The sequence below is a fragment of the Drosophila miranda genome, chromosome 4, assembly GCF_003369915.1.
Source record: "Drosophila miranda strain MSH22 chromosome 4, D.miranda_PacBio2.1, whole genome shotgun sequence".
Classification (NCBI taxonomy): domain Eukaryota; kingdom Metazoa; phylum Arthropoda; class Insecta; order Diptera; family Drosophilidae; genus Drosophila; species Drosophila miranda.
The window spans coordinates 19,275,049-19,299,941 of NC_046677.1; the positions used below are offsets into that span (position 1 = coordinate 19,275,049).

The 24,893-nt window shown below is 36.6% G+C and overlaps 5 protein-coding genes across 6 annotated transcripts; 4 read left to right on the plus strand and 1 right to left on the minus strand.

Moving 5' to 3' along the window:
• The first annotated feature begins 314 nt into the window (after positions 1-314).
• Positions 315-1,503, plus strand: LOC108161328. Its single transcript, XM_017295563.2, has 2 exons — positions 315-412; positions 508-1,503. The coding sequence occupies exon 2, from the start codon at positions 509-511 to the stop codon at positions 1,364-1,366; it is 858 nt and encodes a 285-aa protein (XP_017151052.2). The 5' UTR covers positions 315-412; position 508; the 3' UTR covers positions 1,367-1,503.
• A 2,106-nt stretch (positions 1,504-3,609) lies between these two features.
• LOC108161323 (ubiquitin carboxyl-terminal hydrolase 14) lies at positions 3,610-5,989 on the minus strand. The gene is made up of 7 exons (XM_017295554.2): positions 5,889-5,989; positions 5,664-5,839; positions 5,506-5,610; positions 5,057-5,445; positions 4,391-4,547; positions 4,259-4,324; positions 3,610-4,205 (listed from the first exon to the last, which is right to left on the minus strand). The coding sequence occupies exons 1-7, from the start codon at positions 5,902-5,904 to the stop codon at positions 3,681-3,683; spliced, it is 1,434 nt and encodes a 477-aa protein (XP_017151043.2). The 5' UTR covers positions 5,905-5,989; the 3' UTR covers positions 3,610-3,680.
• Positions 5,990-6,248: 259 nt separating this feature from the next.
• Positions 6,249-7,332, plus strand: LOC108161334 (phospholipid phosphatase 6). Its single transcript, XM_017295572.2, has 2 exons — positions 6,249-6,359; positions 6,430-7,332. The coding sequence occupies exons 1-2, from the start codon at positions 6,351-6,353 to the stop codon at positions 7,024-7,026; spliced, it is 606 nt and encodes a 201-aa protein (XP_017151061.2). The 5' UTR covers positions 6,249-6,350; the 3' UTR covers positions 7,027-7,332.
• A 5,783-nt stretch (positions 7,333-13,115) lies between these two features.
• Positions 13,116-15,859, plus strand: LOC108161329. 2 transcript variants are annotated; one of them, XM_017295565.2, is made up of 3 exons: positions 13,116-14,038; positions 14,288-14,564; positions 14,654-15,589. In XM_017295565.2, exons 1-3 carry the CDS (start codon positions 13,589-13,591, stop codon positions 14,668-14,670), a joined length of 744 nt encoding a protein of 247 aa, XP_017151054.1. In that variant the 5' UTR covers positions 13,116-13,588; the 3' UTR covers positions 14,671-15,589. The 2 variants fall into 2 exon arrangements, with proteins under 2 accessions (XP_017151054.1, XP_017151053.1); XM_017295564.2 differs by lacking the exon at positions 14,654-15,589 and adding an exon at positions 15,619-15,859 and having other exon boundaries at positions 13,135-14,038.
• Positions 15,860-18,539: 2,680 nt separating this feature from the next.
• On the plus strand, positions 18,540-21,883 carry LOC108161327. Its single transcript, XM_017295562.2, has one exon. It carries the CDS (start codon positions 19,059-19,061, stop codon positions 20,688-20,690), a length of 1,632 nt encoding a protein of 543 aa, XP_017151051.2. The 5' UTR covers positions 18,540-19,058; the 3' UTR covers positions 20,691-21,883.
• The last annotated feature ends 3,010 nt before the right edge of the window (positions 21,884-24,893 follow it).

A 24,893-nucleotide genomic window follows, 5' to 3' on the forward strand; every position in this document is an offset into this window, starting at 1 on the left:
TCGTAGAAAATCTACACCTCGGCATTTTTTCACCGAAAAAGTGGTTCTGATCGGAGATTTGAGACTTAGGCCTATGACTCTGATCCGAAAAATGTGTACTCGTGCAGAATTAGGGTTGATATTCGTATAAAACCGATTAGAAATTTATGCTAAGTAAGTTTGATCGCAAAACTGTTGTCGGATGTGAGTACTAAGTTTTAATAAATATTATAAAATAAAAAGGAGAGGAAAATTTGATTGCAATATTTTTGGTATATTTTTATTATGAAAAAGTATATTTTGGTATATTTCTGATCGATAAGTGGTATAAATGGGCCGTGGTCACCCTGTATACGATGTGGATATATGGGCATACTCTATACATAGCATATTCATTTTTATTAAGAGCAAACAAACAAAAATAAACAAAAAGGTATTTTTGGCTGCCTTAGGTCGAACAATAATATTTCAAAAACTGGACAAAAATAATCCCAAATGGTTTTTTAATAATTACAATTATGTTTGTAGAATGACTACTGAGGAATTACCAGCCAATCTCGACAAGTTGAAAATAACACCAACACACCCTCTTTGCAAATCAGTAAAAAGGAATCCATTCTATAATCCAGACAATGATTTTAAACTTTCAAATGCGAATGACAACTTTGAACAAATACTTACCGCCAAACACAAAATGATACATCGCTGGAAGTGCAGACCAAGGCGTCGATCCGAGAGCTGTCTTGAGAGTTGCACGCAAGACAAGTCTTTTCTTCAAACGGAATCTGTTGAAATTACAAGTCCCCCAAGTTACTCGCATGGTGTTAAAAAGCTTGCACAGAAAAAACATGTTGCCCCTACAAAGAAATATCTTTTTCGGCAACCTATGTTGAAGACATTATTTGGTTGTGAACACGGAAGGAGTCTTGTTCGAAGTAGTCAAATGTTTCACTTAAACGCAGAAAAGGAAAAAACTAGCAAAATTCAGACTAAAAACTCGACCTTTAATATAGGCGACACATGCAGTTTCCGCGATCTTATCAGTGAATGCGATATATTGCTGGACCAAACAAAGGAAACAAATTTGGATAATGTTCGTCGTGTACCAAAAATCTGCAGTAAATATAAAGCAACAATTTCCAGCAAAAAAGAAATCAATTGTAGACTGCTGTCAATTAAGGAACGCAACGCTTTTACAATATCAGCATCTAAGAGATCACTATCAGTTTCACGTATGGGCACGACGTGCTCTCAGCAAGCTTGTTATAATGCCACAACACCAAGCAACTGCGACGATGTAACGATATCAGAACTGGCTAGCTATTTTGATACTATGGTGCATATTCCAAAAAAAATGTCTTCAATGGCTGAGATGATGTACATTTAATTTTGAACCAACCATTAAGATGTATATGCCTGTAGATATACTATTAAGCATACATACGTATGTACATATGTATAAATTATTTGTATACTAATAAAATGCATTATTTCTCGGCTGTTTATAGCTTCAGTTGAAAATTACTTCGTATCGTGTGCGTCTAAGAAGATATATTTGCCATTACGTAGACGGAGGAAGAGCCCTGCCTATTTGGGTAGGTGTAAATCTGTCTGTCTTTATGCCGAATACCGAAAAATGGCATTTTGAAATTCCGCCCTAGTCATGCTCGTTCGAATTTGTACTTATACATATGTACATATGTATGTATAAAATTTATTTCAAAGTTAATCGACTACACTATGCAACAAAATCGAACTTTTTTTTGGGGCTTAACATTTTTATACCCGATACTCGAAGAGTATAGGGGTATATTACATCTGTGGTGAAAGTGTAAATGTGTGCAACATGATCAGCATCAAAAGCCGAGCGCCTAGATCTCAGAGACTATAAGAGCTAAAGCAACCAAAATTGGTTTAGACTCCTGTGATATCACAAATGTCACAAGTGTATTTCAAAATTTCGCCCCGTCGCCACAAAGGAAGAAAATCTCCACATTTTGAAGATACGAAAAAACCATAAACTCAAAAGGATAGGCCACCGGAGGTCGAGCTAGACATAGAGCCCCTGGAGGCCTAAAGTGTGGAGGCTGAACTTGCGGCGTCGGGCGGAGCGTCTGTGGTGTCGGACGACATCCTGGACGACTACGTACCGGATGGGAGCAAACTAGCCGGGGTCTCTAGCTTATCGATGCCGGCAAGAAGTTTTAGTCTCCTGAGACCGATCCAGACAAAACAATGGTGGTGGTGAACTCCAGGAACGTGATTGACCCTGCTGCAGATAAACCTCCACCATGGTAAGGTACCATGCGCTGCTCTCCTGGGGTGGAGCCGACATAGTCCTCATTGGACTATTAGCCTTGGATTCTTGGAAGCAGGGTATCTGGGCTGAGGACTCGAGACTATGGACTATACGTAGCTGTTACCACAGGTAAAACAAGTACCTACATTCTTGCAAAAATACAGTTGCACTTATTTTTTCTCCCAAATTTCAGAAAGAAGACCACACTGCAGTGAGCCTCGAATGCCAGGAGAGCTCACTGAGGATGTGCTCCACCTATACGAGTCATAGCCATACCTCCTCCACACGCGCCACCCCGTATGCTCATCGCAAACTGCGCGCCCACGGACATCGGGTCAGTGGGAAATCACTGACACTTATGAACAGGGTGAGTACCTGTTCACTTATCTACTGACCACTCAGCTGGTATTATTTAACCGGGGAAATAATCCCATTATTATTATTAAAAATCGTAAAGAGGTCCTGGACGTTACACTTGCCTCTCACGAGATACAGAGGAACATTGTATCCTGCAGGGTCCCGGAAGAACACTCCTTTGCGGACCACAGGAAACTGTATTCCCTTTTTTCCTATCGATACCTACCGAGACCACTGGACTCGGAAGAAACCTGAATGGTGGACTCCAAACTGGGGGAACTCTGGAAAGCCCCGCGGAGCCTCTTCAACAAAGCAAGAGCTTTATATGTATGTTAAGCAGAGCTGGGCCGAATACAAGGCCAGTCTGTCAATTTACAACAAATAAGCCAAACGCGCCTCATGGTGTAAGTTTTGCGAAATCGAGAGCAATTCAGAAGCTTCGTGCTTGCGAAGAGTTCTCTCGAAGACAACATCCACCCTGGGTAGGTGTCTGGGAGACTTTTATGTATTAGATTTTATCTGTTTCCATTTCTTTTAATTTTTTATTTACATCTGCCTCTTCGTTTTTGTATTCTTTGTATTCTCAAACAAAAATCAGGCGTTTTATCTCGCAAGAGGGCGCACACATTGCACGACGAAATTTGTGTGAGAGATAGACAGAAAATGAGCAAGCGCGTAGAAGGCGTTACGTAGCCACTGCACTTCTGGCTATAATAATGATCCGATCTGATTCAGATTGTAGTCTAGCAGATATGGGCAATCTCTACGATTCTGCGTTTTCGGTTTCCGCATATGTATCTTCAAGATTGTGGACGCCAAAAATAATACAAATACAAAAATAAACAAATAGACTCAGAACCGAGAATCCCAAAACAAAGTATTCGTAGTGAAGATTACATTTTTGTGTTGTTGTTTGACTTCTCCCAAATTTAAAAAGCGTGCCCACCACATGCAAAAGTAAAAGACTGTTTAGATCTCGTGAGGATTTTTATAATTCAAATTAATTTGATCAACAACCCAGATTTATTGACAGTAACACAATTATCTAGAGCTTTTCCAAACGCTTCGGTCCATATAATAGGACATAGGCACAATGCCAATCTCCACCACCTGAAAGTCGTAAAATTTCATCCGTGGCCACAGATGTAACTTCGTCATCGTCAAATTTAAACCAACTATCGCCGTTGGAACGAACCCAAGCCACATAGTGCCCGGATGAACTTGATCGACCTTTATGAGTCAATACAGCTTGTAATGTATAGTATCCAGAATTATTACTTCCCAAATCATCGTCAAACCAAAATTGCTCATATTTCTTTTCGATGTCCTCTTCCTGTGCCCCATGTGGTTTGGGTGTTGCCAGCTCCATGCTTTTGTCTTCCAGATCCTTGAACTTCGATCGCATTGGACATAATTTTTGTTGCAATTCGGGTGTACACAACTCAAACGCGTCAAAGTCAATGGGGAATTTAATATCCTTCAATACTTTGGCATTTATGCCTTCTTTTCCCTTATATTGAAATCGTACGAATTGGACAGTAAGATAAGCTGGAAGTCGGCTAACTAAGTACTGAAAATTAAATAAACGTTAATAAAATTAAGTTATGCATTGAAAGATCTTACAGTTCTAATGTAGTGTGCGTCTCTTCCCAAAGTTTCAGATTTCTTGACCAATGGTTCCATCATTTTCTAAAAATTAATACAGGAGCCGTTAATGCATAGTCGTTGATATTTGTAATATGTGGTGTTAACTACCGATTTAAGGCCGCTTTGCATGTACTTTACTTCCATTGAAATGAAGCAACTTAATTGCAAAAAATTCTCGGTTGTTACAGTAGCAGTTTCTTCTGGAGCTTCTTCAGTGCTCATTTTAACTTCAAAGGTTCCACCAAAGAATTGTTCAATAAATGACCTTTAAGTAAATAATAAAAACGATATAAACATATGTTTATATATGCATGAGCTACGGTGGATAGTACAGTATTTTTTTGCACAACTAAATACAATTTAATCGGATTTTTTATTAATGTTTGTATTGAGAACTTATAATAATTCGTTGCATGGAAGCTGCACACATGCACATATACACTGCAATAGCAGAATAGGCTGCCGGAGTCGTTGGATCCCCATTCCAACAGGCAGAGAGAGGTTACAAGTCCTCGCACGAGAACACCTGGAGAAGATTTTGGCAAACGTCTCGTTCGAATCATTTTTCCTCCCTCACAAAAATTACTCAGGACCGGTTTACATTCGCAAGCCACAGTTTGAATGATTTTAAATCGAAAGCGAACATTTGGGCTCATGCAAGTGTGTGTCCGTCAACGCTAAGTGAGTTTATATTGCATGATTCTCATATATGAGCGTTTTTGTTGGGAATGTACGAGTGAAGTTAGAAGTCATTAATTTACTTCATAAACTTACCCGTGTTGTGTTTTCTGAGTAATATTTTTAGATGGTTCTTGGCGAATTGGTAAAAGTTTTTGTTGCAGCATTTTTAGAATTTCCGACCAACACTCATTAGCATCTTGCTGCCTGTACGTGCCATTTTCTCCGGTCTGTGCAAATTGGGGGGATGCCCGGTGTAACGCCTGCAGCAGTACAATTGGAGTGACTGTTGCCCCCTTATCCATCTGAGCAAAAACAGATTTCATTCCTGATGATATAGAAAAAGCTGTTGAGAGGGTGTCAGACCCCTCATTGGTAAAATTGCTTAGCGCATCACGAAGCTCAGGAACTGCTTTTAAGCATTGAATAGTGGCATTCATATAGCAGGTATTTCCAAGGTTTGTTAAACCGGCTGGTAGGCGCATCTATAATTTAATTTTAAATAAAAAGCTGTAAGGACATGTAATGATTTCAGAAATACGCACTGCAGTCGCGGTTTCTGCTTCATTCATGTCTTCAATAAACTTAATTGGTGTTGTGGGTACTTCTGGTACATCTTCTTTGCTACCCAATAATAACACGACAGCGCCCTACAAAATAAACATTGTGAATTGTAAGAATCATACTTCAAATTGCAACTTACATCTTTTAACTGCAAGTTCCATTGCTCATTCTTAAGTATGCCACCTTTGCACATAACTTTTTGACGCTCTGGCTCAACACCAGTCAGAGCAAACAGTTGAGCTTTGAACAATATAGGATCTTCATCGGTGTTAACATCGATATCCGTAAAGAGTTCTCGTCCCCATTTTACTTTTACTGTAAATAATCGAATAAGTTTTTGCGTCAGAAAACATCTAATATGCACCTTTAAAAGAAGGCATCGTAAACTCCTAGCTAAAATTCAAAGTCATACTAATTAAGAGAGGGATGTGTGAAGCAACGATATATCTGAAAAAGCAAATGGAAGAGTAAAAAAAACATCGTCTGCGTGGGAACGTTGAAAATGGTATTCGATACACGTCAAACACAGTTGTCGCAACCTTTAATTCATATATACGAAAACTGTTTATACCAGGGCCACGTTTTACGCTATTGCGTTTTGGCGAAAACGCCGCTTTATTTTACATACGATAAGCATAGGGGCGTAGTGGTGGCATAAAGTTGTGTACTTTTGCTCTTTAAAGCCCATTCGTGGAATACCCAATCCTCTTTTCCATTTCTTGTATTTTATGGAAAATATTAGAGTGAGCCGAGTCCCCTTAATGTGATTATTTGTCACCTCATAGAGTTACAATTTATATATGTACACATATGTCTAATTTATACAATGAAAACGGTTTGTGTGCATTTTAATTTATAGTTACATACTAATTTCTGGCATTAACAATACTTTTTTTACATTCCAGTCATCACGCATACTGAAATACACGTTAGAGAAAGATGTGCAATGGACAAATTATTGCGTATCACTTCTATCTAAGTATTCATTCTTTAAGTCTTTAAAGATAAACTGTAAATTTCTAGAAATATCCTGTGATGGTATTGCCTGGTTGATTACTTGGACTGCTTTCATATGGATAATGAATTCAAAAGCATTACTTCAAATGCAAGTAAATATGCTTGTAGGACTTATACTTGATATTGTCGTCGTAGCCGTGATAAAGTCATTCGTGCGCCGAAGAAGACCGGTAGCAATAAAAGATACGTTGGTAATAGGACCCGATAAATTTAGTTTTCCCTCTGGCCACGCATCTAGAGCATTTTATGTACTTATATTTTTTACAAAATTATATTCTCTGAATTTTGTATTTTTAATGCCTCTTACGGCTTGGGCTGTAAGCGTAGCTCTATCACGACTGATTTTACAGCGTCATTACATATTGGACATTTTCGCTGGAGCAATCATTGGAGTTCTTGAAGCAAGATTTCTTGAATTCATTTGGATCAGTGAAACATTTGCTATAAATATTGCTGGTCTTGTGTCTGGTTCAGAAGAAATATAAAATTAACATTTTTTTGGGCAAATATGTAATAAAGACACGCGTTAACGTAAATACACTTATCGTATTTTATATATGTATACTTCACTTGTAAATAGAAATATGTATGTGCATACTATGTGTTGTATGTACACATATTTAGCTCCAAAGTAATAAAAGAGTTTATTAGTTTTCCTAATCATAGGCAAATAGCTTTATCTACAGCATATGTTTCTTAAAAGCACTCTCAATTGTACGATTTGAATACAAAGATTATAAACACGAAGTCAGTAGAAAATGTGCCTTGAAATAAATTTATTACCCTCCTAATTGGAGTTTCAAACCAAAAACAATATAATAGTAAGATGAGTAACATGCAGTCACTCAAAAATAGTCAGCGTTGAATACATTCAGCTCATTCGGATCACTTTTATTCGTAGGGTGTAAATTGCTTTTCTCATACTCATAAAAGAGGTTTAGAACGTTGAATAAACTCAGAATAAACTAGGATGAGTGATTTAAAATCAGCAGCTCAATCAACTGTGTATCCGTCAACGCAAAGATTCAGGTGATTTTCATGTGTGGACGTTTTAGCAATTACCCTATTACCTGGTGAGTACCTGTACAAGCCTGTACTTGCGCAAAGCAGCTGATTTGCAAGCCGAAAACATTTCCAGGCAATTTTTAAGGCCACTGAATTTTGTGTCGGGCATTCGAAAATCCTTTTACGCTTGAACAAGTATGATAATAAAATTGCAAAATTAATATGCATTAGCTTAGCTAAATCAATGAAAATATATATTACTAGTGGGCAAGCCCCATGCACACTCGCTTTGCCAGTCTCGCCAACCCACATCTCACTTGCTTGAGCAACAAAAAAATATCTTGCATAGAATGCGATTTATCAAGAATTAAAATGTCGGTCATTTGTATCTGTGAGATACAGTTCTATCTGTAATATACATTTGTATCTGCAAATACATTTATATCTACTGGATATATTTCTATCTGTGAGATTCATTTGCATCTGTGACATACATTTGTATCTGTAAAAATAAAATTTAGGACAACGAACAGTTTTAAACAAAAGATAGATGTATTAACTAATTGATATATCAAATTATCAATATTAACGTCGGAGTAGGCAGATTTGGCATTGCTATTCCTATGGACTATCGTCAATCGCCAACGTCTGTACTACACGGCCAATGTACATAGCCAGCAATCCAAACGCTCACAAATGGCATCGCGTACGAGTCAAATGCGAGACTTAACCCGCATGATAGCTTTATGGGAAAATCATGCAGTTAGAGCGAGAGAAATATATGCATAAGGCTTGCGAATTGAGCTGGGAGCAGCGCGACCTTAGAGATTATCGATTGTTACATTGTTCAGATCCAATTTTTATAATTTAACACGCTGTGCGAGTTGGAAAACATAATTTTGTCCCAAATACTACGCTGCTCTTCGACTGATAACTGGGAGACGTGACTAGAGGCGGGTACCAACACTTTGTACCAAAGTCTAATGTCATACGGCCATAAGTATTGATGAACGAAGAAATCAAATCGACATACATATCGTAAATTGGAAAGCTAACATTTAAGCATACTTGAAACCGGGAGAAGTTTTTTCATAAGTTTATATTTAGTACCAAAGAGTCATCGAAGAAGTAAACTGGTTTCTTTATTAGGCCACATACTTGATATTTGTACTAATAATGTTGAATTTAAGCATGGTGTTAAAATACTATTTTTCTGCTGCAGCTATTGCTATATTTTTGTGGTCTCCCGTACTGAGTCAGAATGTTAGGGGAAAGTTTGTTGAAAATCCGAAGCAGCTCTCGCTTAGCCCAGGAGATGACATAAATACCCCAAGCTTTGTCAGAATTGTGTTGATGCGTTTAATATATGGCATTGCATCCAGCATGGGAATTGAAGATCGGCTTGAAGAAACATTTAATGGCGCTTTCGTACCTCCAAACGCCGAAGATGCCTTTGGATTTGATGAATAAAGATTATGCATTTATAGTATGTTTAGACTAAGTTATAATGATCACAAATGATAATGACCAAACAAATAAAGACTATGATAGCCCCTTCTGTAACATTTTGGTTGCATGGTCGGCAAAAAAAATATATTAGCATTTAATAGAGTGATTACAAGCCATACAATGAAATGACAATATCAAAGTGATAAAAACCACAAAGATCTGTGTAAAATTATAAATTAATAATAGAAAAATCACAATAGAACATCTGCTAAAATTCGGTTTATCCTCCCAAGCAACTCAAACAAAAATATTTTTTAACAATAATCATATTTCATTACCATACAGCCCCTCTCCATAAAGTTCCTAAAGTAAAAAAATATTTAAACAAATATTTATTTTAGTCTAAAACATATTAAGTAAATACAGTAATACAAAAAAGAATAAATATAGCCGAAGGTCATTGTTGACATCTTAAGTTAGTTAACTATTTCTGAACTGCAAATAAATAAAGTATATATCAAAGTTATTTCGTGTTGATTTTGACATCACTTGGCATTCTGATAAGAGGAAAACGAAATGAATTCGAATTACTCGAATTATTATTATTTTTTTTTTTCATGTGGAAAATTTGTATTTTATTGTAAACAAGTTTACTGCTACCTTTCGTGGCAACTTAATCTAGTTTTACATTTAAGGGGAAAAACAATTGATCACAGGAGATACATACTTAAACTTAATGTTACATATATGGAGTAGGTACATACATTATTTAGAATATTTACAAAAAGTTAATGAGATGTTATAGGAGGGATCTAGTAGGGAGATCCAGTGGATGACTCCTTTTGAGTCTTCTTTTCCTTAACGGGTTAATTAGACGTCTGGCTAGCGCATTAGGGTGACCACCAAGTCGTTGCAAGTACCTTGCTGCATGTAATTGTATAACATCGCCCACTTTGGGAACCTTTAGGTCCCTCTCGATGTCGCTGTTTCGTATGTACCATGGAGCATTGCATATGCGTCGTAGAATTTTTGACTGAGCAACTCTAATTTTATTTAAGTTGGTTTTTGACGCGATGCCGTAAACTTGAAGTGCGTATTTCCATATGGGGCTGAGGATGGACTTGTATATCGTGACTTTGCTGTACAGCGATAGCTTATTTCTTGGTGCAAGTAGCCACGCCATCTTTCCCGCTTTCGCCATCACAGACTGTCGAACCATGGTAGTATGGGTTTTGAAATTTAGTGACCTGTCGAGTACAACACCCAGGTATTTGTACGAGCTCTTGTGCGTAAGTGTGGAGCCCAGCATAATAATGCCTCCGCAAGAAAGTGTTCTAGTAGCAAAAGTAACATTAGCACATTTGCTGCTGTTGATGCCTATGTTCCATTTCTGAGCCCAGACCTCAAAGCTGCTCACATATTGTTGCAGAGCTTCCGTAGCTAGATTTATGCTTGGACTTCTGGTCAGCACTGCAGTGTCATCCGCGTAGGTTGCTATCAACACATCGTCCTCGTCCAACCCAGTTATTACCCTTGAGGAAGGCATATCGGCTGTATATAGGGTATATAACGTTGGTCTAAGAACGCTGCCTTGTGGGACGCCTGCACAGATTTGGGGCTTCGATGATTTTGCTCCATTTACAACAACTCTAAAACTTCTGTCCATTAGAAAGCTACTCACCAGCTGGAATAGCTGCGGCGGCAATATGTTTCTCAGCTTAAAGAGGAGGCCATCATGCCACACCCTGTCAAACGCTTGTTGAATGTCCATAAACACAGCTACCGAATACATTTTTTGCTCCATTGCATCAAGCGCGAAGTTGACCACTCGATGAAGTTGTTCTGGCGTGCCGTGACCTTGTCTAAATCCAAACTGCCACTTTGGAATTCTTTTCTTTACAGGTTCAAGCTGCATGATGCGGTTCAGTATCATTCTTTCCGCCATCTTCCCTAGCGCTGAGAGCAGGCTAATTGGTCTGTAGCCATCGACTTCTGTGTGTTGTTTTTCTGGCTTAGGTACCATGGAGATTAGCGCCATCTTCCAGCAGGTAGGAAAGTGTCCTATCCTAAGAATGCTGTTGAGGAGCAGCACTATAAATAGCAGCGCTTTTTTAGGCAGAAGTTTTAAAGTCCTGTTGTCCAGCAGGTCCTCACCAGGGGATTTTTTGGCCTTCAGCTTCTTAATTTGCTGCACCACCTCTTGAAATGTGACTGGGCTTGCTGGCAAGGACATTTGAAATGGCATTTCCAATTGTAGCTCGACGGCCCTTCGTGTAACAGCAGACGTAAGATTAAATGGCTTAAATCTTTGCTCTAAACTGTCTGCGAAGATATCAGCCTTTTGCTGACTGGAGTAGCACCAACCGCCTGCTGGATTTTTAATTGGCGATTTAGGCATGACTACTCTTTTAAATCGGCTTGTAAGCTTCCAGAGAGTATAGTTGAAAGATGCATCGGGGCCAGCTTTTTCTAAAATGTTATCAATGCTCGTCTGCTTGACTTTTGCAAGAACCTTTTGCAAACGGTTTGATAGTCTCAAGTAGATTTGATGAACTCGAGTATCACCCGTTCTCGCATACTCTCTTCTTACTCTTCTTTTCAGGCGCAGGAGAGCTACGGCACTTGGGGGAACTCGAATTATTGTGTGCCCTTTTTGTGTACATATGAACCAGAGCACTTTGTGTTATAATTTTTAAACTATCTAGGCTTCGAATAAAAATCAAAACTATACTGATCGACATTTATTCAAACTTAAATTTGTAAGTTTTCTTTTATTATTTGTTCTCATCAAAGAAAACGAAGTTTCCACAACCAGTGGCTGACCTACGGGCCCAAACATTTCCATGTCCTCATCCATGCCTAACTCTATCTTGCAGGTTTTTCATTTCAAGCTCAGTAGTTGACATACCAGACATACTTAAATATGTATTTCATTGGACCCATTCATTCGAATTTTATAATTTTTTTCTAACTGTTGCCATCGATATGTTTACAATGCTCCGTTTTTCATTTACTTTTGTGTTTCGTTTTCAGCCAAAACGTTTCGTTTTCGTTTTAGGGCTCTCCAGTTTTCACATATTATTGCTGTTTGCACCAAAAAGAAAATTGTTGTTGCCCTGGCCAATTTTTTTCCGAGCCAAATTTGAGGTTGGGTTAAAATAAAATTATTTATAAAGAAAGCAAAAGTTAAATTACCCTGATATAGGTGTCAAGTTTATGTTAATGCATCAATAAGTCATCTATTTTTTTCCTTTTGCAATTAAGCTTCGTTTCGTTGTATAAAAAACCGTTTACTTTTAATTTCGTCAACGAAAATGTTTTCGTTTTGAAAACGAATAAATCTTGCGGAATGTGAAAACGGGACCCCCAATTTATGTGTATTCAAAAGTAAATCGGAAAACTTTTGTGAATGTGAAAAACGGAGCCTGGCTGATTATCATCGTTTCTGGCAAACAAAAACAGCAGCGTTTCGCAAAAATATAATTGCTTGATTTTTAGCAAAATGTCGGCCGAAAGTGCGCGATTAAGAAGACAAAGACATGTTAAATTCAACAGCGGTGCATGTAACAGCATGCAAAATGAAAATTAAATTTATAAATGTGGCGGGAAATAGCTGTCTTTAACAATCGTAGGTATTACGCACAAATTTATATCTTTCCAACGTTCCGATAACCAAATCAGGCTGAGTCAGCTGTTAAACGAAAAGACGAAGTGTTGTTGCCCTGATCAATTATTTCAGAGCAATATTTAATTGGGTTAAAAAAAAATGGATAAAAAAGTCACAAACTGCATAGACGCTTGATCAGCATTAATAGTCGAGTCGATACAGCTATGTCTGTCTGTCCGTCGGTGTTGTTGGTCGCCTAGTTCTCAGAGACAACACGTGGTTTTACAACCGAATTTGGTCTGTACACCGGACCTGTTCCTGTAACACTAAGTCAAATTGCACACTATATGAGCAAAGATAACACACTGGACGTTGGAACATAATGTGAATAATTGGAGCATCAGTATAATCATTAATTTCACACAAAATTTGTCACGGCTTATAATTTCAATGAAATTATTATATATTTAGAATTATAATTCATTATAATTTAGAACCTGAAAAAAGCTAGACGGCAAGCTTTTAACTTGAGACGGGATTAAAACAAATGAAATCATAAATTATGGTGACGCAGATAAATCGGAAATTAAATAACCTTTCATTTACTGTAAGACACTCTATGAGTGAAATATTTTTTAGAGGTGTGTTCAGTCAAATCTCTAGCCATGGTGGTAGAGAACTAGAAACCAGCCGAGGGACCCTTCTGTATCTCTACTTAAGTCAGTTGGAATTCTGTTAGAACGGATTTCTGTAGCACCCTGATATAAAAAGTAACCATACATACATATTTTCAGAATTTATGTCAGAAAGCCAAAAACTCTCGAAACGATCAGACGTTCTAAGAAGGTTTACTGTAGTTTATAAAAGCTTAAAAGATAAGAGATATCTTGGTGAAGATTTTTAGTTCTCCTGCCATAATCTTGCAAACGGACCGGAAAGATAGTCTGTGTCTTCATAGAAAATATAAGCTATATTTCGAAATAGAAATGATACTGTTTGTTTTTATTGTCTCTACATGTTTTCTACCGCACGTTTATAATGGATATTCTAGGCCTTCCTATCAAGTGCACTTACACAGCAAAAATAACTCAGGATATTTACTTGACAATATATGCTATGGAAATATTCTGCAAAGTCATATTGTCTTAACCGCAGCGTCATGTTTATTAGCTGTTTCTGAATTCCCATACAAGACAAAACTCATTCAATTTGATAAAATATTTGTATCCTTTAAAAGTGAAGACATGAATGATTTAATTGTTTTTGTTAGCAGCATTCATGTTTATCCTAAATTTGATTATTTTACTTTGGATCATGACATAGCTCTGGTAAATCTTAGTTCGCCCCTACCATTGTCACTGCGTGATGACGTCAACTGGATTTTATTGCCGAAATTAATAATAAATACGGAGTCTTTCTTGGAAGAAGACACTAATGTGAGTATACATATTTCAAAAAATATAAATTACGATATGCGACAGTCATTTTGTACTTTGCACGAAACAGAAATAAGGTTTTAAGTTAAGGTTACAAGTTGTAACAGTTGTCCAAGCTGATATGTGCATTAAAGCAATGATGAAAATCGTATTATTAATAAATATTATTTACAAATTTTATTTAATATATAAATTAAATTCTAATTTAATATTAAAATTTTGAAAATTTGTAATTACATATTTTTACAGATATGGAGGAACTCCTATACCGAAAACAAATTAAGAGGATATGGTGTACTATCTGCAAATAATTTAGTGGCAATTGTAACACTTGCTCCCCGTATAGATAAACTGCGTGATAAAAATGAAACAAATATTTTCGATGGATATAAAAATCGGATAACCCTTCTTTTTCCATATTTGAGTTGGATATTTGAAATCTTAGAAGAAGCTGAGATCACAGATATCCAAACCGGCATTTCTACGAATTCACTACCATATACCGAAAGGAAGAACGCTGAAATGGGTAAGGTTATGAACAAATAAAAAGATTAAATACGAATACTTTTTAGTTCCCTAGCATAAATCAACAGAATTTTATACATTTTTGTGTAGGTTTGTGCTCTTCATGAAAGAATCTTAAAAACTCTGGGACTGTCGCTTAATAAATTGTGTAAACTCTTTAGAGATAAGATGTAATCAGATGTAATTCAGAAAAAGTTAGGAAAACTATATCCTAGAATGGGTGAGACGCTACAAGAACTTAAATACGTGCCTCGTAAAGTCAATAAATATTAAAGAGAGTCGAGGCAAGGCTTCTGGGAAATCGGACAATTATTGTCCAAAACGAGAAGTTATCAGAGCTAGGAAATAACTATTGACACTTTCGGGGTGTCCGAAAAACAACCCGCATTTAAAGATAATTTGAATCAAATGGCAGAAAAGTACCCATCAAATCAGTTTTTCATCAATTTGCTCAAGCAAGACGGATTTTTACATTTCTCTTCTATTACTGATTTTACTGCGTATGCGAACGACAAAACTGTCCCTACAAGATTTTATTGTGAGACACGATATTGGCTCAACCGAAAACTCGAAATATGTAATGTTCTGCTCAGTGTGAGAGCGAGTATGCGTGGTGTTTTTCTGATTTTCCAGTGAGCAGAACGGAGAGGAAATAAGTGTTGACAGTTATTTGCGAGCTGAGAAAGTTAGTGATAAAAACCTTTAAGCCAATTCTTATCTGCGGACTTTTAGATTAATAAAGAAGTATATTATGGCTCGGAGATTTGCAAGGGCTCTGGGATTACAATGAACTCGTAACTAAATTAAAATTAATAGATTTGATAGATATAGAAAACCGTAGCTTTTACAAACGATACATTTTTCTTTCGACTCTTTTCAAAGTCGAAATATTTAAATATTTAACACTATGTCTAACTTACTTAAGTTATGTTGTAAAAAGCCAGGTATGCTCTAAAAAAAAAAATGTTGTACCGAATTCAAGAAAAGTTGTATGTGGTTTTCTAAAGTTATTAATTACTTTAATAACACAGTTGTAATTAAAATTTTATTTTCAGTACGTCAATATGAGGTGTCTGGATCGTTTATAAGTGCAGCACATCCCTGTAACGTCACCGGAATTGTGACATTAATATTAGCTTTACATTTTTTGCATTTTTTAAACTAGTGATGTTTAAATATCTCCTATATCTATGCCATCTACACTGTTTAGTTTGAACGCCTGCAAAATCTTTATAAATGAATCAATCCTTTTGATTTGTATTTTTAAATATTCCTCAATTATATAGAAGAGTTTAAGAGTTTTGAGTATTTTCAAAAAAGTCAAATTATCCACTTTTGCTCGTTTTGAATTTTTTAAATTAATTATTTTTTTAATATTTTGTCCAAAGAGCCTTAGCCTTATAGCACTCTGAATACGTTTGGGCATACCGCCGACTAAATTTAGTATGTGGTCGCGAGGTGTCATGCCCCACTCCGTCTGCACGCCCACCCAAAGCTCATCCAATCCCTTTGATGCAGGCTCTTACCTTACCAATCTTTTTTATGCAGAGCCAATCGATTTTCAATGGATTTAGTTCTAGGCTTTAAGCAGGTTACGGCATTAAATGAAAACTCAGTTAATTGAGCCACTTTTTTTACTATTTTAGACAGCATCAATAGCCGAGTCGTTAGAGCCAAGTCTGTCTGTCCGTCTGTTATCCATCCGGATAACTAAGTTTGTGCCGCATTCGCTATAAATGTGATAGGTCCCTATCCCGTGATAGGTTAAAGATGAATCGCTTTTGAAATTCAGGGCTGTCAAAATCATACAAGGAACACTAACAACTAAGCAAAAATACCACAATACACTTTACGACGACAGCAACGAAAACACTGGCAACAGACCCACTTATCCACCTTACAGCTTTCGTAAGGTGCACCGTGCATCGTACCGAGGATACCTACACAGCTCTGTATTCAAGCACGCGGACCTTGTCAGGTCGAACCACCCGGCTATAGTATATATGGCCAGCCGAGATTCTAACCGGCTATGTACCACCCGGCTGTAGGCGCTGGCCAGCCGTAAAGGTCAATTTTATTCTAATGAGGAATAAAAGAAGTAAGAGATTTGCCGTTCCTAAAGCAACACTGCCGTACAACACTTCGGTCGTGGCCACCAATAGTACTGTGGACGACGAACCAATTTACTCCAAACTGTACCCTATGGGTGTAGCTGATTTTATCGCTTTTGAGGTTAAAAGCCTTTTTTAAGAGACAACATAAGATCGCCATATATAAATGCTATAGGGTGGTCGATAAAAATGACACTGATGCGTCAATAGGAAGAAACGTCTTATAATGGACTTTCTAAAGCTCAAGCAAAAAACAGTGGCCGACAATATCCCATGCCAAGCATATCAATGAACTTAGCAAACTCAGGTAGCATTTTCCAAAAAGCAATCGATAATTTTTTGCGTGAACAAATCGGCAAAACATGCTTGAACTATCTTGACAACGTATTTTTTTCTTCATATTACAAGACATCATGGTAAAATCGTCGACTGGATGTTGAAAAGCCTCAATGACACCAACATGAGAGTGGCTCAAGAGAAGTCGCATTTTTTTTAGGACAATCGTAAAGTACCTTATCTTAATTGTGACTAGACAAGGCACGAAGACTGACCCTAGAAATATAAATGCTATCCAGGATTAGGTCGAGGCAACAACGCAGTTCGGACTAAAAACCATTCTTGGGTCTGGCAAGTTATTACAAGTATTTGGTGATCGATTTTGCGCCGATTGTCCGACTGCTTTCCGTCTGCTTCATCAGTATATATAAGTTTTTAGACTCCATATTGTTTAACAAAGTACAAGGACGCTCCTTTCAAAAACATCAGAAAAGATAATCGGGGCGGTCCTGGCATTGTACGATTCGTGTATCCGACATTTTTGATTAGAAAGAAAAGAAAAAAAAAATCAGTAATGCCCGATTACCGATTACTATATTCAAAAAATGACTAAATTCGCGGGCGAGGTAGTCATGAATTGAAAAATTTGTTCCAGAGCAAGGTACGATAGGCATCCAAAGAAACAGGAGCGTGCACTGACACCAGTCACAGGCGAAAAGTTTTTAGTAAAAACCAACAAATGCCTCGGGAATAAACTGGCCCCTCTTTATGTAGTGGATACGTTAGGGGTGAACTTGGAGTCAACCGACTTAATCAACGGGAGGGTGGCCCACATGGGCAATCCCAGATAATGTCCATTTTCCCATGCTACTCCCCTAAAGACAAAATGCGACATTTGAAGGTTTGGTCAAACGGTTGCACCTTAGCCGTTTATCCATAGATTTTTACAAACAATACCTTAAACGACGCCCAATTAATGTACCTGTATCAGAAAAATACAAAACCCCAAGGAATAATTTTTTTCCACAGTTCCCAAGCTTTCAAAATCAAAATTTAGTTTAAAAATATCACCGAAAAATTTCAATTTTCAATTTGAAAGCTTAATATTTTCTAGACCATAAGCTTAAGCTACAAAGTGTTCGGGTGAGATCTATCGATCTCAGCTTTGCAGAACTGCAATGTTCAATACAACCAGATGTCCGACAATTAAGTTATGTGAAAAATATAACCACTAACAAAAAAAAAAAATACAAAATACTAGATTTAAAAAATGATTTTAAAATAAATTAAACCATACAAATAAATATTTTGAAAGCTTTCAAATATATCAGATAAGTCGGTTTGATTCACAGCGGAAATTTCGAGTTGAGTAGTGTACATAAATGCACATAAATTGCTGTCCTTCGATACCATTTTTTTGTTGATTAAGCTTGTGAGAAGGGTATTTGCGCACAAGCGAAGCGAGTGTGCAGGGGCACTATGGTATTATGTCCCCTAGCATATATAATTAATAATATTTATATTATTTTATATTAATAAATAATATTTTTAATATATATTTACGCACTGTTTTGAGCAAAATAAATAAAAATAAATTTTGTACTCAAAGCGTCTGGAAAAATCATAATGATCAAGGGCATATACATAAATGTATATGTATATTTATTTACATCTGTAGGATGAACGAATACCTACTTCTACTTTAGGATGCACAAGTGCAGTCACGCAACCGTGGGCTTTGAATCGTAAAACTATGCTTGGTTTTGAGGCTCGATACGCTTGAAAATTCAATTAATTGATACTATTAATTATATAATCAATCTCAGCGCTGTTTTATATATGCTGTTACGAGCATATAAATGCTTTCTCGGAAAGGAAATGGATCATTTATATTAAAGAAAAACAAATACAAACTACATCTAACATAAAACCGGGAATAAATTTAAACAATGAACCTGGTGAGTATTAATGAAGAACTATCGGATGGTGATTTTCATTAAGAAGTGTAACCACTTTTATAAAATGTGCATATTCGAAAAAAGTTTAAATACGCTCTGAACAAAATACATATATTTTAGATTCGTTTATTTGCTGGATTTTTTCTCGTAATGATATTCGTGATTGGAAAGGCCGTCTGTTCTAGTTCCAATACCATGAATAAGTCCAAACATCCCAATATAAAAACGTTGGGCTATTCTGAATTTAAGGAAACTATCATTCGGCCTGCAGTAAAGAAGACAGAACAATTTGAACTAACTCATCATAATGTAGCTGCTGATCCGACCATGGCACTTAAGCACGTCGTTCAAAAATATGATAAGCCTTTCGATAATAGAACGACAGATCACCATTACAGATCAATAAACGCGCGAAAAAAAAAAAAATCTACTGCATTCGATAATTCAAATAGTAACAATTTTCGTACTTTTGAGGAAATACATGAACATATCGATGAAACATACGACAGCGGTTCCCAGTACCAAGCATCTGAACCATTAGGATCTGAAACTTTACCAAATAAAAATCTGGAAAATATAAAAAACAAAAAAAATCGAAACCGTATAAAAACTAAAATAAAACATCACCATCATCATCATCATCATAACCATATAAAAGAGCTTATAAAAACAGTACCACAACCATATTCGGTTGAAAAAGTTGTGCACGTACCAATTGAAAAAGTGGTAGAAAAAGTTGTGCATGTTCCTAAAATTATAAATGTTACTATAGAGAAAATTGTACACGTTCCAATAGAAAAAATAGTCGAAAAGGTGATTCATATCCCAAAACCATATGTTGTTGAAAAAATAGTTGAAAAAATAGTTCATGTTCCCAAGCCATATCCTGTTCTTAGAACTGTTCCATATCCAATTGAAATTAAAGTTCCAATGACAGTTGAAAAAAAAGTACCGTTTCCAATCAAGGTTGAGGTTGAACGAAAAATTCCCATTTATATTCATACAAAAGAGCCATATAAATTTGAGAAATCAAATATTGAACAGTCGAAATTCACTTTCGAAGGGGATCATCTGGGGATTAAAGAACATGAACAATCTACGCTACCGACAAACCATCCTCAGCATAGGATATATAAATTAAAAGATATAAACCTCCCTAATAAAGTAGAAGACCCTCCATATACTTTTCAACCGGAGCATAATAAACATTTGAAGGAGAACCCTAGTCAACAATATACATCTGAAAGCGTTAATATTCCGCGAAAATTCTTAAGAAGCAATTTAATGGATAAGAACATTGACGGCCAAGACGACCAGTCGAATTTCAATTTAGAAAGTGATAATCTGAGGACTAAAGAGCACGATCAATCTGCCTTACATGCAAAACACCCTCACAATAAGATCTTTAAATTGAAAGAATTCAACTTTCCCAATAAAATAGACTTTCAAAATACTTTTCAGCCGGAGTATACAAATTTCGATTTAACAAAGAGTGCGAATCAACAATATACATCTGCAAGCGATAATATTCCCATAAAATTCTTAAGTGACAATTTTCAGCCAGACACGACAAAATCTGAATTAAACCCTAATGGCATAGGTTTACCCTTTATTAATAGCACCCTTCTTTTTTTCAATCCACAAGAATCTACCTATCCCCTTCATGGCATCCCTTTTTCGCTACCAGTTAATTTTGTTCACCTGCAACCAACGACCCAGCAAAATCAGTTAGGCTTGGATTCAACGATTCCAGAAAGAAGCGCAGAATCATCAAGAACTTAAGATTTTTGCTCCGCAATTCTATTCTACGTAACACAAATCGTAACTTTTTAATGACTAGTAATAGAGACACCGTTAGTTGATAAAGAAAAAATAGTAATTTAGTAAAACAACGAAGTTTGTTTTTGAAATAAAAATTAATGTAAGTTAACGTAGCCGTGGGTACAGAACCGATCGGAAATAAAATTGGGTTGTACAACATGTTGTTAGTTTGCTTGTTTTTTTCATTATAATTTTTGTTGGAAGCTGCCGAGCTTTTTCGGCAACTCTGACTCCACATTTACGAATATGAGTTCTGAGGTATTTGATTTTAATTTTGTGGCTTGTTGTTCGATGTTTTATTTTATAATTTATAAAAGCAGTGGCAGTGAACTTCGACTTTGGATGTTGAAGCTTACAAAGTTTATGGATGCGAAACGATGTTGCGCCCTCGTGGACAATTCCCTTTATTCCGAGGAAGGAAGAACATACATTTATGCAATAAGAAAGAGGAATATTAATATGTATATGCATTGAGAGCTTTATGTACATGAACACGATAACATATAATTTAAGAGCAGTTGTACATAAGGAACAATTTTATACTGCATAGAGAATTTTAACGAATTGGCAGATCAAGTCGGACGAGGCACTAACCATACGGTATATTGATGTGTCAGTTCATACATAGAGGAGTGAAAAATCCTGCATTTTATAAGCAATGAGTTTAATGGGAAAATCATTCCTTTTAGAAGCTATGATTTTAAGGAAAATTAAATAAATTAATATACATTTATAGCAAATGTGGCCAACGTAGAGTCAATGATTGTGGAGAAAAAGACGCAGGTCAAGCAAATCGATCGCGAGAAGACCTGTCCGCTGTTGCTGCGTGTGTTCTGCGGCGCGAGATTAGAGTGACATGAACAGAGGAAAGAGGCATCGAAGACAACAAGACAAGCTCGCACAGGCAAAGTTCAGCACTGGCGACCTCCAGAATATCTCCATCACGCCGCCTAATCGCCTGCCGCCCCCAGCACGCCGCCAGAGGCCTTATTGATGGGGAATACATGAGAATGGAACCTACAATCGAGTATATATACACGCTAATCATTTTCAAATTTTTCACTTTCACTCGACACTCAATGAAATATGGACATAATTATAAGTGATGAATATCATGAAAAAGTAATACACATATAATAATAAATAAAAATACGATGGAGCCACAACAGAAAACAGAAACCAAACTTTGTAAACGAAAAAACGTACAATCACATGTTTTTGTGGGAACATATTGTGTTATAGTAACACGTGCAAAGCGTTGTTGGCCTGGCTCTCTCGGAGCAATGATGACGCGGAGTTAGCCGAACGCCAGAGCCGAAGACCCTGGGATCTAATCCAGAAAGTTCGTTTGCGATATGTTCGGTGTATGAACTGGCACGTCTATATGCTGTGTGGTTAGTGGTAACACCCAGAAGGTATCGTTTCTTTTTATTTTAAGGTATATACAGTCAAGGAAAAAAGTCAACATACAGCACCGATTTTGCAATATTTCGGGGTTTCGCAATGAAAATTAAAAAAGTTGGTATGCCATTATTTAGGACACTTAAAGTTATTATTATTTCAGAAAAAAAAACTTAAACAAAAATTATGTATACTAAAGTTACAACGAAAAAACATAAAATGTTCACGGAAAAAAGTGTACATACAGCCTCTATGCTTTTGTATTATAGTCTCAAAGTCATCTTAATATCCAATTGAAATTAAAGTTCCAATGACAGTTGAAAAAAAAGTACCGTTTCCAATCAAGGTTGAGGTTGAACGAAAAATTCCCATTTATATTCATACAAAAGAGCCATATAAATTTGAGAAATCAAATATTGAACAGTCGAAATTCACTTTCGAAGGGGATCATCTGGGGATTAAAGAACATGAACAATCTACGCTACCGACAAACCATCCTCAGCATAGGATATATAAATTAAAAGATATAAACCTCCCTAATAAAGTAGAAGACCCTCCATATACTTTTCAACCGGAGCATAATAAACATTTGAAGGAGAACCCTAGTCAACAATATACATCTGAAAGCGTTAATATTCCGCGAAAATTCTTAAGAAGCAATTTAATGGATAAGAACATTGACGGCCAAGACGACCAGTCGAATTTCAATTTAGAAAGTGATAATCTGAGGACTAAAGAGCACGATCAATCTGCCTTACATGCAAAACACCCTCACAATAAGATCTTTAAATTGAAAGAATTCAACTTTCCCAATAAAATAGACTTTCAAAATACTTTTCAGCCGGAGTATACAAATTTCGATTTAACAAAGAGTGCGAATCAACAATATACATCTGCAAGCGATAATATTCCCATAAAATTCTTAAGTGACAATTTTCAGCCAGACACGACAAAATCTGAATTAAACCCTAATGGCATAGGTTTACCCTTTATTAATAGCACCCTTCTTTTTTTCAATCCACAAGAATCTACCTATCCCCTTCATGGCATCCCTTTTTCGCTACCAGTTAATTTTGTTCACCTGCAACCAACGACCCAGCAAAATCAGTTAGGCTTGGATTCAACGATTCCAGAAAGAAGCGCAGAATCATCAAGAACTTAAGATTTTTGCTCCGCAATTCTATTCTACGTAACACAAATCGTAACTTTTTAATGACTAGTAATAGAGACACCGTTAGTTGATAAAGAAAAAATAGTAATTTAGTAAAACAACGAAGTTTGTTTTTGAAATAAAAATTAATGTAAGTTAACGTAGCCGTGGGTACAGAACCGATCGGAAATAAAATTGGGTTGTACAACATGTTGTTAGTTTGCTTGTTTTTTTCATTATAATTTTTGTTGGAAGCTGCCGAGCTTTTTCGGCAACTCTGACTCCACATTTACGAATATGAGTTCTGAGGTATTTGATTTTAATTTTGTGGCTTGTTGTTCGATGTTTTATTTTATAATTTATAAAAGCAGTGGCAGTGAACTTCGACTTTGGATGTTGAAGCTTACAAAGTTTATGGATGCGAAACGATGTTGCGCCCTCGTGGACAATTCCCTTTATTCCGAGGAAGGAAGAACATACATTTATGCAATAAGAAAGAGGAATATTAATATGTATATGCATTGAGAGCTTTATGTACATGAACACGATAACATATAATTTAAGAGCAGTTGTACATAAGGAACAATTTTATACTGCATAGAGAATTTTAACGAATTGGCAGATCAAGTCGGACGAGGCACTAACCATACGGTATATTGATGTGTCAGTTCATACATAGAGGAGTGAAAAATCCTGCATTTTATAAGCAATGAGTTTAATGGGAAAATCATTCCTTTTAGAAGCTATGATTTTAAGGAAAATTAAATAAATTAATATACATTTATAGCAAATGTGGCCAACGTAGAGTCAATGATTGTGGAGAAAAAGACGCAGGTCAAGCAAATCGATCGCGAGAAGACCTGTCCGCTGTTGCTGCGTGTGTTCTGCGGCGCGAGATTAGAGTGACATGAACAGAGGAAAGAGGCATCGAAGACAACAAGACAAGCTCGCACAGGCAAAGTTCAGCACTGGCGACCTCCAGAATATCTCCATCACGCCGCCTAATCGCCTGCCGCCCCCAGCACGCCGCCAGAGGCCTTATTGATGGGGAATACATGAGAATGGAACCTACAATCGAGTATATATACACGCTAATCATTTTCAAATTTTTCACTTTCACTCGACACTCAATGAAATATGGACATAATTATAAGTGATGAATATCATGAAAAAGTAATACACATATAATAATAAATAAAAATACGATGGAGCCACAACAGAAAACAGAAACCAAACTTTGTAAACGAAAAAACGTACAATCACATGTTTTTGTGGGAACATATTGTGTTATAGTAACACGTGCAAAGCGTTGTTGGCCTGGCTCTCTCGGAGCAATGATGACGCGGAGTTAGCCGAACGCCAGAGCCGAAGACCCTGGGATCTAATCCAGAAAGTTCGTTTGCGATATGTTCGGTGTATGAACTGGCACGTCTATATGCTGTGTGGTTAGTGGTAACACCCAGAAGGTATCGTTTCTTTTTATTTTAAGGTATATACAGTCAAGGAAAAAAGTCAACATACAGCACCGATTTTGCAATATTTCGGGGTTTCGCAATGAAAATTAAAAAAGTTGGTATGCCATTATTTAGGACACTTAAAGTTATTATTATTTC

Coding starts and splice junctions, on each gene's coding strand:
- LOC108161328 (XM_017295563.2), top strand. CDS start 509: ATGACTACTGAGGAATTACCAGCCAATCTCGACAAGTTGAAAATAACA.
- LOC108161323 (XM_017295554.2), bottom strand. Junction 5,611..5,663: donor GGAACTTGCAGTTAAAAGAT/GTAAGTTGCAAT, acceptor TTTATTTTGTAG/GGCGCTGTCGTGTTATTATT. Junction 4,325..4,390: donor TGCAAAGCGGCCTTAAATCG/GTAGTTAACACC, acceptor ATTAATTTTTAG/AAAATGATGGAACCATTGGT.
- LOC108161329 (XM_017295564.2), top strand. CDS start 13,589: ATGATACTGTTTGTTTTTATTGTCTCTACATGTTTTCTACCGCACGTT. Junction 14,039..14,287: donor TCTTGGAAGAAGACACTAAT/GTGAGTATACAT, acceptor ATATTTTTACAG/ATATGGAGGAACTCCTATAC. Junction 14,565..15,618: donor AAGGAAGAACGCTGAAATGG/GTAAGGTTATGA, acceptor TTTTATTTTCAG/TACGTCAATATGAGGTGTCT.
- LOC108161327 (XM_017295562.2), top strand. CDS start 19,059: ATGATATTCGTGATTGGAAAGGCCGTCTGTTCTAGTTCCAATACCATG.